The sequence below is a fragment of the Leguminivora glycinivorella genome, chromosome 7, assembly GCF_023078275.1.
Source record: "Leguminivora glycinivorella isolate SPB_JAAS2020 chromosome 7, LegGlyc_1.1, whole genome shotgun sequence".
NCBI classification, from domain to species: domain Eukaryota; kingdom Metazoa; phylum Arthropoda; class Insecta; order Lepidoptera; family Tortricidae; genus Leguminivora; species Leguminivora glycinivorella.
In genome coordinates, this window is record NC_062977.1 from 19890971 (window position 1) to 19905001 (window position 14031).

At 40.5% G+C, this 14031-nt stretch overlaps 1 protein-coding gene across 1 annotated transcript in view; it reads left to right on the forward strand.

Moving 5' to 3' along the window:
* Positions 1-11125, forward strand: part of LOC125228404 (serine/threonine-protein kinase NLK2) — a 173452-nt gene extending 162327 nt beyond the window's left edge. The window contains 5 exon segments of the mRNA XM_048132968.1: positions 859-1029; positions 1330-1549; positions 2346-2439; positions 5997-6025; positions 6028-11125. Coding sequence (XP_047988925.1) covers positions 859-1029; positions 1330-1549; positions 2346-2439; positions 5997-6025; positions 6028-6287 — 774 coding nt within the window. The 3' untranslated portion in view covers positions 6288-11125.
* The last annotated feature ends 2906 nt before the right edge of the window (positions 11126-14031 follow it).

Here is a 14031-nt window from a genome sequence, read left to right on the forward strand (position 1 = left end):
ATTATAATACACCCTGTTTTTATTGAATTCCGTTAAGTTTTAAGGGATGGTTCTTTAGACCAAATACAATTAATTTCTCTAAGAAACTAGTGTCTGAACTCTTACGGCTATCGAGTTATTAGAATAATAAAAATAATTACTGAACACGTGTGTGACAGCCTTTACCACTTCCCAATGTTATTTTTTTTGACATGTGCCGTCAATCACTTGACACTAACTTGAATATTATTCTTAAGGGTCTCTCACACTAATTAATTCATTTATTTTGTATGAAAACGATGAAAACATTTTTTTACGAATTTAACTAAAAGTGATATATAGGGTGCTTACTCATAACGAACCTAACGATATGTCGAATTTAACGGAAAACAAAAAAACACGGTGTATAAGTCTAGCTTTAACTATAAAATTGAATTACTTATTTGGTGGCGACATGAACCAAGTTTTCATTAAGAAAACAAAACCGTTCCAAAAACTTACTATATAATAATATTATGAATAATGTTTTCATTGTCTCAACTGTCAATCTTTCACTTACTGGAAGTGAGTAGACATTCACGCTTCACACTTCCAGTAGTTAAAAATCTGAAAAACGTTGGTAACATACTGTGATATCTCCGATATTGGTAATGCCCGATGAAATATCCAATTCCGACCCAGGTCAGGTAATATTTATTTTGTGTACAACATAATTAAATGCTTCCAGACAGGCAAGCATGGTCGCGTGATAAACGTCAGGCCATCCGTATCGCACTTACAAAAAGCGAAAAAAGCGAAAAGGTGACGTTATATAGTTTATCGCGCGACCATGCTATCGGTGCTGGAAACCTTAAAAAATATAACCTTGTTAAATTCCAGTTGGAGTTGATAACGGAGCTGCTAGGCACGCCATCGCTGGAGGACATGCGGCACGCGTGTGCCGGCGCGCGCGCACATATGCTAAGGCGTGCGCCGCGTCCGCCTGCGCTCGCTGCACTCTACACGCTCTCCGTACAAGCTACGCATGAGGCTGTACATCTGCTCGCTCAGGTGAGGATCCATTATAGTAGTAGCTACTAGCAGTATTGCTGGAAGACTGCGGCACGTGTGTGCTGGCGCGCGCGCTCACATACTCATGCGCGCGCCAAGTCCGCCTGCGCGCTCTATACACAATTACTGATGTAAGTGACGTTGGAGGACAATAAGGCACGCGTCTGCTCGCGATCGAAGCGTTCTACACGCTACAGATGTAGGTGCTGCAAGTGTCGCTTCAATTCGTCGCTGCAGGGCATGTGGCACGTCATCGTATTATTCATTCCGCTTTAACATTCGTTTGTTTCCGCATTCCAGATGCTAGTGTTCGACCCGGCGAAGCGCATCTCCGTGGTGGACGCGCTCGCGCACCCGTACCTGGAAGAGGGCCGGCTGCGGTACCACTCGTGCATGTGCCTGTGCTGCTACAGCGCGCCGCCCGCCGCGCGCCACTACTCGCCCGACCTCGAGCCCGTCGCCCAGCAACCATTCCACGACGCATGGGAGCGCAAGCTCACTTCCGTGCACCAGGTCAAAGGTACGTACGAACTACCCACCCGTACCTTGAAGAGGGCCAGCTACGGTACTGAGTGGTAACTCGCGCATGTGTCCGCGTTGCTACAGCGCGCCACTATTCGCCCGACCTGGAACCCGTCGCGCGGCAACCCTGCCAGGTCAAAGGTACACTCGCAACTAGAAGAGGGCCGGCTACGACATCACTCGTGAATGTGCCCGTGTTGCTACAAGCCACTACTCGAAGCTCACGTCCGTGCACCAGGTCAAAGGTACGTAGCCGGTAGGAACAGTGGTCCGATGTTTGCGAACTAGAGGCGAAAACGGGATCACATTTATCTGGAAATCCAAGGCAACTGACTGACACCTATTATCTCATGCATTTGTATTAGCGCATGGTTCATAATGACGCGCATAATATGTAAGGCGTGGCATTTATCTCGATCGGTTCTGCGAACTGTGGGGAACTATACCTACTCAAACAAAACATGTTGTTATGTTCGCCTTTTTTGGACTTAGCGAAACACGCCAAAGCTCAATACTTAAACAAAAAGCTCGTAGAGGAAGAAAGATAAAGGAGAATGGAAGAGGAAGACATGTTCTGCCGACATAACGTGGATTAAGGGTAGAAGGAAGAAGAGACAAACTAACTCAATTTATGTTTAAACCACTACCCACATCAGTTGCGATTGTTGCGAAGCTATGTTCTTCGATCTCTATATTATTTGAACGGAACTTAGTTTCCAGTTAACTAAACATACGAATTTTATTCCATGTTTTTTTTTCTGACATTTCAAACAATCCCGCTTATCAATCCACAGAGGAAATCCACAAGTTCATAGCGGAGCAGCTGCAAACGTCGCGCGTACCGCTCTGCATCAACCCGCAGTCGGCGGCGTTCAAGAGCTTCGCAAGGTAAGGCGCCGCCGCCACAAGCCACCGCCCACCGACCGACACTAGGTGATTTCTTTGCGATACCTTTACACGTAGCCCACGCCACGACTGCTCGTGCCCGCCCCGGTCAAAAGGGATAACACACCGATTATATTTTCCACTATAATATCTTTGAAGCATCCTCTGAACAACCACTGACCCCTTGATAAAGTGATAAACCTTTTGAACGCTTCACGTCGGAAACGAAATGGTTCAAATGGAGGTTACCAGATTCAGAATTTCGTGACAAAACTCGCCATTTATGACTTCACTTATTTCAGTGACGAGATGGCCGGCCCCCCAGTGTTAAACGAGTAAAGGATTCCTAACATTGGCGTATTCATTCTTGACATATGTTTGGTGAAAATTCCTGACTTGTCAGGAAAATTCTGGTAACCTTTGTCGCACCAAAGTGTCAAGTACTAGCAAGCTAATGTCGACCTTAATTCATAGAGCGAATGAAACTTTGACAGCGCTAGCTACATAGTTCATTGGTACTCTTAACGTTCAAAAGGTTAAGATTCCCCTCTTCCTCATTAAGTAACTTCCCTATAATTTTCAAAATCAATTGCAAACATTTGACGTGTGTTCTCTTGATAAGAGACTTTTGACTTGGGCCCGATAGGTCCCCCTTGCGACGCGCGGACGACACTGTTTTAAGTTTGTAGTTTGTACACTTTATGATTTTGCACAGTATGTATACCTATAGATACATATTACTTACAATAGGTCGTGCCATATTGCATTTAAATAATTGATATTTATGTAAGTAGAGTTTCCTTTTTATCACGCCATCAAATTTTGGTATAACCCATTGTATAATTAGGAACCACAGTAGATTTTTCTATTGGATTTGTTTAAGCACATCGGTGTTGTCCGAGCGTCAGCTAAAGTAACAGAGATAATAAATCAGAGAAAGCAAAAATTGTCATCACAACTATAAGTGTGGCACTGACTACTCGTCGAGTGAGTGCGCGTGGCGCCGGTGTCGCGCTCGAAGCGCCTGTGTCGATCCTTCCCCTCCCGCCTGTAGTGTTGTGTGTAGGTTTGTGCGACTGTACTCCACGGTCAGTTCACCCAGCAACGGCCTCATTCTCTAAGCCCGACTCTTGCATGGGTTTATTTTATATTGTTTATCTGTGACTCTCGACGCTTCCGTCGTTGTAAATACGCCGCCGTTTCGCTAATCAACCCTCTTGAAATGGTGGTGCCTCCCGCTTTCCTTAGCACCGTCGTGAGTAGTCGAATAACGTTCTGCTTTTTTTTCTGTGTTCCTGCGACAGCTCTAGAGCGGGCTCGAAAGCAAAAGTTTGTTCCCCTTTCAAGACGGCGGCAAAAATACTACTGCTATCGCCCGTGATATTTCTGTGCGCTGCGTAGCCTCCAGTCCGCCGTAAGCGCTTCCGCACGCTTCTCTGTTGTCCGACCTACCCGCTGCCAATACTGAACCGGCCCACGCGGGAGATTGATCAAGCTCTTATCTACAATACCTATTTTAAAAATGCAATAATTGGACTACCTTTTGACGAGCACAATTATAGCCGGGTGTATTTTGTCAGCCGGTTTTCGCGAACGTCACATGATAAGGCAACGTTTTATATTAGCTCAATAATTACATATTTAAACGCGCTGTTGCTGCGATCAACGTACCGTTGAACGCATACAAGGGAATGTAGAAAGAAGGACATTTTGAATCAGATAATGCTTTGACATTATTCATACATTCCGTGATCACTTGCGTTCGTCACTGCGTCGTTTGCAACAAACGGTGCGCTTTATGATGCTTCCATTCGATTTATGGTTCACGAAACATAATTAAATTCATTGTGTGTCTTTTTGTGAAACAAAATGAACGTTGCCTTACCATGTAGACGTCCTTTCGGTAATTTCAAAAGGGTTGATTGTAAAATATTCGGTCCGTCGTTGTCCGGTTCGGTTGCATGCTAACTCCGTTTCTTGCTGTGAGTAGCGAAGTATTTTTATGTCAGTCTCATAGAAATCCACATCAATGACTGAACAAACAAACATGCAATTTCACCATTTATGTCATGGAGGATAAAAATGTCGACAATTTATATCGCATACTCTATAATTATATTTTACAGCTGATTCTGAAGACGAAGACACAAAAATACAGAGCTACCCACTCATGCATGAACATATTCTATTCAAATTTGAATCAAGTGGTTTCATTTCGATGAACACATTTTCTTGAATTTGAAGGAATATGTGGGGTGAAGTTTGTTTTACATATGGTTAGTGGGCCGTTGCGCCATCTGATACTCTCGTAGTATTTAAAGCTATTTTCAAAGAGTAAGTTTCGTTGCTATACTTGCTATAGTGATCAAGTTTATTTTAGAGAAATGCTTTAAATATAAGAGATTTTGGATGGCTTTGTAGTGCATGATTATAAGTAGTCGAGACAGCACAGTGCCATGCACTTTGGTTGTGGTGATTTTTGACATTACTTGCTCGTTTTATTAATAAAGGAAATTACATTTTTTTTTATTCAAGTAGTTTTTCTACTGAAGTAGTATTGATCTGTGATGCAGTTTTGCTATTTGGAATCTCTTTTATTATCATAGATTTTTGATCTCAATTTCTTATTCAGAATTGGAATGCATGTATATCTTGGTAAGTTTGTTGGATTCGGGCGCCATTTGTAACACAGAGAATAATACATTTTCAGTTAAAGTCGTGTGTTGTATACCTATGAAACATTCCGATTTTTTTACAAACAGTCTGTTAAGTCAAGTAACTCATGTATGTATTTGAATTAACTATTTAGGCGTTGTAAAAAGTAACTTTAGAAATTTTTAAAACGGTCCGTTTGATCAGAGGGTCACTCAACGCATCCTCCGATCGTGCACCCTGGATGGTGCTGTTATACGGGCAACACAATTGCCAACAATTCACATACCATTGCCGCGTTTGCTCCATAGTTGGTGCGTATTGGCAATGGTATGTGAATTGCTGGCAATCGCGTCGCCCGTGTAACGGCACCGTTAATCGATGACTATGTAAGCCGTAGACTACCTAGTCGGCGTCGTATATATTGTGACAGCCGAAGCGCTAAATATACCAGAAAACATCTTTAGGGCCCATTTAGAAGGTACGAGAACTCGTATACGAGTTTTATCATATTGCGGTATTTGGTGGCTGGGCTGCCTTGTATGTAACCTCAACAGCCCGCAATGTAACTAAAATCGCATGCGAGTTCGCACGCCGTCTAAATCAGGTCTTATTCGTATGGTGACAAAGTCGTTTCACAGTATATTTGGCGATTCGGCTGTAATAATATATTCGATGCTTATTATGTAACATTGTGAAATTTGTGATATTAAATAAAGCCATTCTATGTCTATGTCTATGTCTATGTCTACATGTGGCCGTGCATTTCGCAGCCGACCTATAAGACAATCGAAGCGATATTAATCAGCTGCCCAATATTGAATATACCGAATCCGACAAGCTTTATCGTGGCGCGGGTGATACGCTCGTCCTCCACAGCGTTACTATGAGCCGGTGGCATGTTGCAGCTCCACCGTGGCGCACCCCAGCGAGCTGCCGCCCTCGCCGCACCAGTGGGAATGACACCGCCTCCGCGCCGCACACCCGCGACACCCGCACCCGGCCGACGTCGCCACCACGCGATAACCCGCACCGGCGCACAGCCGGCGCGGGGACCACGGGACCCGTGTCGTACACCATACATCTCCGCCAGCTCACCGTCCGTTGTGTGCGTGCGCGATGACACGATTCGCTGGGCGCTCGCATATACGCAGACACGAGACCATCGTTCTATGGTTCATAAGACTGCGGTCTACTAAGACAACGTTATCAGAAATATGCCTGGGATCGCAGTGGAAATACGATGTCACGCGTACTCATTGGTAACGACATCCACGGAACTTTCTACGGTTCTCATATGATCGCAGTCGACTAGAAAAGGTCATCATGCATGTACATATTGTGCCCTGGATATGATGTCGAAAACCCCCCGTGCACTAGCCCTCAAGGATCCAGCTGCGTCGCGTTCCAACGGTGATACGGAACGAATTAATAGTACTTTCAAAGAGGTTTCGTTTTAGCAGTCGTTTCTTACGTTTTAAAATAAGAATGTGATAGAACGCGGAGCTTTCTTCTTTGTTTAGATCCATCGCGTGATCTTAGTGAACGTTCTGTGCGGATGCTAATACATTTTGAAATTGATGTAATAATTTTAGTTTTATGTACAAAACGAATGTAAATGATGATGTAACCGATCGGCACAGAACAAACTAGTCCTTTCGCTAGATTGTGTTTCAAGATTCCTTTGATTTGCTTTCAAATAAAAGTATAAGCGATAGCTATCTGTAACTAAAGTGTAAAAAACCGCACCATACCTCATCGCGATAATATTAGAAACGCATTCGTGTTAGATGTAATTACCCATTTAATTAGAATTCCTGCACGAATTGTTACAAAAAGTTACTGAATTTTGGGGAACAACTATAGCAAAAAGTATAGTAGAATCGCAGCGAGACTCCTTATCAATTAAAATGATAATGAACATTCTACTTTTGCTATAGTTTTCACCACAAAATTACAATCGATGACAATGAAAACTCTCGATAACAATCGTGCAGTGGTGAAAGCAAAACGAGGATCTGTTAACGCTAAATGTGACGTCACTCTACCAAATATATTTTGTCCTATTTACTTAGCGTAGAGTATAGCGTTGTGTGGGTAGTTTAGCTTAGAGAGCAGACGAGTACTGCGACACAACGAATGTCGCCTCGACGACAATTAAGTCATCTTTTAAGTGAAAAAGACACGGTGAAAGTGAAGCTGCGGCTTAACGGACTATGTAGGAGAACCTACGAAGTAAGATGACTTGATAAAGGTACGAAAGGTATCTTCGATAACCTTTAGTCTAGTTATGTTCATTAATTTAGCGATTCCATGTAATTATACATATGTATGTAATTAATGTGTAGGTTTCATTGTGTGCCTCATTGTGTTTCGTATGGACATTGCTAGCAATAAATGTTGCAATATACCTATAATTAATTATTAATGCGTAATCGATTTGAATTTCATTTTATGTGACCGAATTATTGGACAATTGATTTGTTTGTGTTCTGTGCGTTTAATATGTGGGGAAGGGTCGCCGGGTGGCGCGTACTTAACGTGCCGCAGTTATTGACGGACTCGCGACGAATCTCGGCCGCCAGCGCCTCTTCCTCATCTGTAACATAATATTGTATCTTAAGCTTACTCCTAAACACCATTGTATGTAACATCGACTGAACATTTTTACGTAGCTAGGATAGATAGAATTAGAAGTATTAAAACTACTAACCCACTCTATACGACAAGTATATAAATAGCAAACGAGTTCTCGCGATCGCTGCGGTAGTGAGACGTATAGGGGATGTAAATGTAATGGATACATGTGTATTTCGAGCATTTATAGATTTAGAGGTTTGTAATAAGTATACTGGGGTGTGTTAGTGTGCGTGGTCGCGTAGTTTCTTCATTGGCGAGTATCGTATGAATAATCGTACAGTAATTAGTTCAAAATTGATGTTATATTTGTGTTGTACTCACGCCGCTAACATATGACTAGAATAGTGACTTTGTGTGAGTGTCGAGAGACGTCGTAGCCTTAAAACTAGTTCAAAACTATAACAAAATGAAAAAAATGTAAATAAATGAAAGTATAGTATTATTGTTAGGCCCTAGTTGGGAGGTAAGCCTTGTAGCAAACCCACACATGTATTTAAAGTTCCACTGCTTGTTGCAACCGTAGCGTTTCAAAGCTAAAGTATTTATTGTGGGATCTAGTTGTAAAAAGTGTATTTGTATATTTAGATCAATTTGCCAACGAGAATTAATTATATGTTTTTATTCATTCCATCGACATACGACTAATTTGTCGTTCTGTTTTTAGATCGGAAAATACCATTATATACGACGATTACTATGACCTTTTGCGTTACGAAAAGGCACTGTATCTATCCTCGGTTGCAGCAAGCAGCTATGTTTGAAATTATTTGCTATGAACGTGTCGTAACTAAAATTCTAACACCTCAGGAGGATTGAATATGCATTGTGCAAGTTCATGGAATAATTTCAAGTATAAAGGTACTGCAACAGGCTCTGGTCCGTGCGCGGACGCCTCGCCTTAGTTAACTAACACTGTGATCCGCTAGGCGCAATTATTGGAACGGGGCCGCTACAAGCTCTAGCGATTTTACAGTACTCTCCATCAGTGGTCGACAGAACCACATGTGTTGCGTCAAATGGGTGTGAACTCTCAGTAGGTAAAGCCTTGTTTACTAGCCGACGCCGCACGCTACTTACAGCGTCATATTGTATGCAAAAAGCAGAATATTATGCTGAATGTTGCTCACACACTTTTAATATAAAATTGTGGCATTGTCGACCCTCGAAGCTGAATATCGTGTATAAATAAAGAATTAAATTAAAGCTGTACTTTGACCTTATATAATATGATTTGTATACCCATTTTAATAAAAATTCAGTATTCCTAATTCTGAATTGCGATTTATGCCACCTGATAAACGTATTGCGGCCTTCATGATCAGTAGAATATACATGCCTCTGCATACAACTTAGCAAGCAGCTTGTATGTCAGATTTATAGTTTGTTGTATCAAATATATCTATCCTTTTTGTTGATATATCGCTATGGCTTGTAGCTGCCTCGATACACACCCGTATACTGTCGCTCTTTGTATGTGACAATGTATGTACATATAGTCAAGTGATTATTTACCGTATTTACATATTGGTTTTAGAATTCGCTTACCGATCGACTTTTGTAAGCAAAGTGTATTGCAGTCTAGTCTCTAGATTTTAAACTACATGACATCACATTTGTAATACCGTAAGGTATTTATAGGGCTAGACTGGGGTATGCTTTAGATATAACTTTGTAATGACGTTCGATTGGATGTATGTAAATAAGAATATATTAAGTAGACGCATAGAGGTAATCGGCGTTTGTAAAAGGTTAGGTGCGCTCGCGCACACGTGGCGCCGGCGAACACGCTTCTTTATGTCCCGAACATACTTGAACACGGCACTTCACTGGAAGAAATTAGCATTGAATTATTATTGAAAGGTAATTGTTGAATGAAGTTGTGTTAGAAGATGTTTAGAGTCTTATGAACGGCTGGGGTTAAAACAAAGTTCAATTCAAGACTCCCCGGTGATTTCAGACCGACTAGTGGACAAGAAAGAAAAATTCTATAATAAAAAAAGGTTTTGACTTTCAATTTCGTTTTTTTGCGCAATAGTCGTTCTGAGGACCTGTAGGTAAGGGGGCCAGCTAGCACAAACAACTTTGTACAGTTATCCTTCGTTAATTATATTGCTTTCTCACCTGTTGGCGGCGGTGAAGCCCCCTTTGCGAGCAGATCTGCGTGCTTAGTCATTCAATTACCTCATTTATTAGTGCGCCGATATATAATAACAAAAGGCAGTCTCAAATTTCTCTCCGGGCATTTATGGTACCTAAGTTTAAAGCAAACAATTTTTTTTTCTATTTTAGTCATTGTTGAGAGCCAATCGGTCCTCGCTGGAGATACGGGCGGCCGGTTGCTCTTTTTGAACTTCACTATAGTTAAGTTAGTATGGATACAAGTGCTAAATTCCTTCCCAGTGCGGTGCGTGGTCTAGTGTGGTCGGGCTTATGTAATGTACGTATCGCGTTTCCAGACTTTCAGAGATCTCGTATTGTTTAAGTTCCGCGTACACGACTGTCTTCACATACACAAGTGATCTTTAGTTGTAGTTAGTTTCCTTCTCGGCCAGTCCACGGCTTTTCTACTATTATAATAATTTACTCGAATTAATAAGTCACTCGTGGGCTCGTCCCCGTTTTAATTCAATTGTGTAAATATTAAATAGTAATAATTACTTAAGTTTCTTTCAATAACGATCTTAGTTTTTACTCAATACCACCACGATTTATGTTAATTTTAATCCTGATTTATACTTAAAAACTAAAAAAAAAATACAAAAAATGATAAAATGTCGTATTTTCTTGTGATTCTTTTCTATTTACCAGTCGTAATGTACATAGTAGGTATTCTGTGCACTGATAGTCGGTTTTAAGTTACTCTAACTCTAGGTTAAAATATCAAATGGCTGTATTAATTCTCGTTATATCGCCCAAGACAAAATGTTCACTTATAAGACTTAGTAGTTGGAATGTTCGCTTGACGTCGGGACCTCTGTCAACGTTTCCTATGTATAGTTTGTTTTATTTTAATTTTGTAACGGACTGTAGTTTAGTTCCGAAATGTGACAGAGTGTGTAATGTAAATATATGGTACGTGTTTCTGTCGTGTACGGAATTAGTTGCATTTTACCATTGTTGCGACCTGCCAAAACTATTGTAATAATTTTGTAGCGATATGATCGCGAGCATTGCGTTACCACTGAGCTAATAAGGACCCTAGATGTGAGTTGATGAACAAAGATCGACAAGGGTGGGCTATTTACCTTCTGAAGTCATATTATTAGGTGAATGTCTCACTCTTTCTGAGTTGAGTGATAAGGTTCAGTTTGTAACGCGCTGGTCGCGACGTAGGCGCGAGCTAGCAGCTGTAACATCGGGCTCGCGATACTGTAACAATAAAACTACTGCATAATTATTATGTGTTTTTATTTTACCTCAATCGTTACCCTTCGAAGAGGAGCTACCAACAGCGCCAATATCGCGTTTGAGTGGCGGCCTCAAGGAGGAAAGCGAGCCCGCAAACGCCCCGTACACACTTGGAGGCGGAGCGTTGAGAACGAGCTGAGGGAATACGGATTGAGTTGGAATGGAACGAGGCCAAGGCGGTGGCTCAAGATAGAAAGGCGTGGAAGGATCTTGTGGAGGCCCTATGCACCTATGGGGTGCCTTAGGACATACAACAACAACAACATTCGTTATCATATCAATTAAGGAAAATATGGTTAAATACCTGAAATACAAAATAAATAATTGAAAATTGCCACTCGAATTTGGAACTTGTAGTGCGATGAATAGATTTGTTTTTGTTTGAGAATAGAAAGAATTCTATTCAGGACATTGGGCTTTGGAAGGATAGCGTTCCTATCCTACTTTCTCGTATGGACCTTACCTACTAGTACTGTCGAGGTAATTGCCAGATCCTCTGGCAGTTTTCGGTTAATGTGCATTTGTGTGTACTAACTTATGCAAAAAAAAACAAAATGAATAAAAGTAAATAAATTAACAAAACAAATGAACCGCAGCAGTTTACTGCTCTACAATCGATTCCTCGACCGTACATTGCAGGTCTCAAGTTCAGTATATGTAGAAATGTGGCTAAGCAAAGGCAAGCTAAACTGAATATAGAACCAAGAAATGAAAATAGAACCAAGATAACATGGCAGTCAGAGTCAGAGAGTGAATTTTTTTAGGTATGCGATAGGAAAACTAGCAGACAGGTCTTTCGGCCCGTTGTCACAGCAATATTCATGTGAGAGACTTAGCTTAAACTTTTCCGTGCATTTTCGCGAAAAAAATTCAAAAACTTTTTTTTCCAAAATAGGGAAATTTAATGTTTATCCTACTCAGAATCACGAGCCCTTTCTATCCTACTAGGCGGAAAAAAGCGTATCAAATGTTTTTTTCCACTCAAGACAATCGACGATCGTGACGAATAAAGAATGGCCTACGAAAACAGAATCGGACGAAACGTGACGAATAACGAACGAGACTACCCAAGAGTATACCAGTAGATCTATACATGAGTATTAAGGGCCCGCGCACACGGATGCAACAGTTGCACGGCGACATTTTTTGTCTCTGTCGTCAGTCGTCACTCCTTAGACGCACGACAGAGACAAAAAATGTCGCCGTACAACTGTTGCATCCGTGTGCGCGGAGCGTAAGTGTCATCTGTAGATATCGGTTGTTTTATAAATTTCCATTTACGTAACCTAGCATGACCTATCCTTCTGAGTCAGTCGCATGTGGACATTTCTAGTTACCGTTGTACCCAATTAAGATATTGATAGTAGGTATAGATTAAGATCATTCCGTTTGGTTGGTAACGTACTTATATTTTACTTATGGATAAAAATAAAATATAAGCACATATAATATTTTAGCAGTGCAAACAAGGAGAAAAATGGTCTGGTTTGATAGGCTATTTGATTTCTTATTTACTGACAATAAGCATCGAAATAGTAGGTACAGTCACCCGCATAAATATGTGATGATTTCTATACCTTGTCACGTTATGGTCTTGTTTGAAATGTCATACGAAATTATCAGACGAAGCGACAAGTCATCACATATTTATGTCGGTGACTGTACGTACATTATCGTTCAAGTGCGGAAAAGAGGCAATCGTGTCGATTTATAACACTCACTCTGGAAGTTTCAACATGTAAAGTAATGTTCTACTTTCCGCACTAGTGCAAAAAAAAAATGTACCTACAGGAAATTAAAGTAGGTACGTAAATTTAAAAAAAAAATTGTAGGTACATATTTGTAAGGGGGCGGTAACGTGCAAGTAATAGCTCTGGAGTTGCAAGTGTCCATCGGCTACGGTGACTGCTCAATTATCAGGCGAGCCGTATGCTTGTTTGCCACCATGGTTATAAAAAGTGCCCATGTTTCGTGTGTGTGTGGATTGAGTGAGCACCTTCCGAAAATAAAAAAAAATATGCTGATCATTTAGTAAAAGTTCTAAAACAATTGTAAAACGAATCTCTGAATTTGTAAAAAGATAAATCAAAAGATACAGCCATTAACATGTGCTCACTCAGTTCTCACAAACTACCAACGAAAACAGTGAATATATTCATTTAACATATAATATTTATATACTAACATTTAGTAAAAAATAGGCCAACCTACCTCTATAAATATTAGATCACCTAGTTACGTATTTAATTTTTTACAAATAGTTTCTTATGCTCACTCAATCCTCACACTTTTGAAAAGCCGAATTTTGATGAAAAACATAAGATTTAGACCGCTATTATATATGTATAGTTTAGTAAAAGTGAAATGGGAATTTGTAAAATACAAAACGAACCACTAACGTGTCAGGTTTTTTTATAATAAATTTTTGTAAGTGCTCACTCAGTCCACACGTTTTGAGAAAGTTAAAAATGTAAATATCTTACGATTTGTAGCACCTAAGACACTCGAAAGTACTTCAACATTTAGTAAAAATTTTTACTAAATATCCACCATCTAATATTTTAAATTCGTTGTCTGGTTTTAAAGATATTCAGACATAACTTTTCTCATACAAATGTATCAAGTAGGGTGACCACACTATGTCGGCTCCTGATTTTCCCCACCTTCCCATTGTCATATTGAGATTGGGGAGTTTCGTTCAATTTTGATAATAGTTTATATTAAACTAATACCATATTAATTCTCCATCTGCAAACTGTTTTTAGGTTATGTTCTTGGCCTAGTGATGATGTGTATTGTGTAATTTTTATCGACGTCAGGATAATAACCATATCGACATTCATGCATTAAAAAGGACATGAATGATAATTGGTAAGAAACAAAGAATATAATACT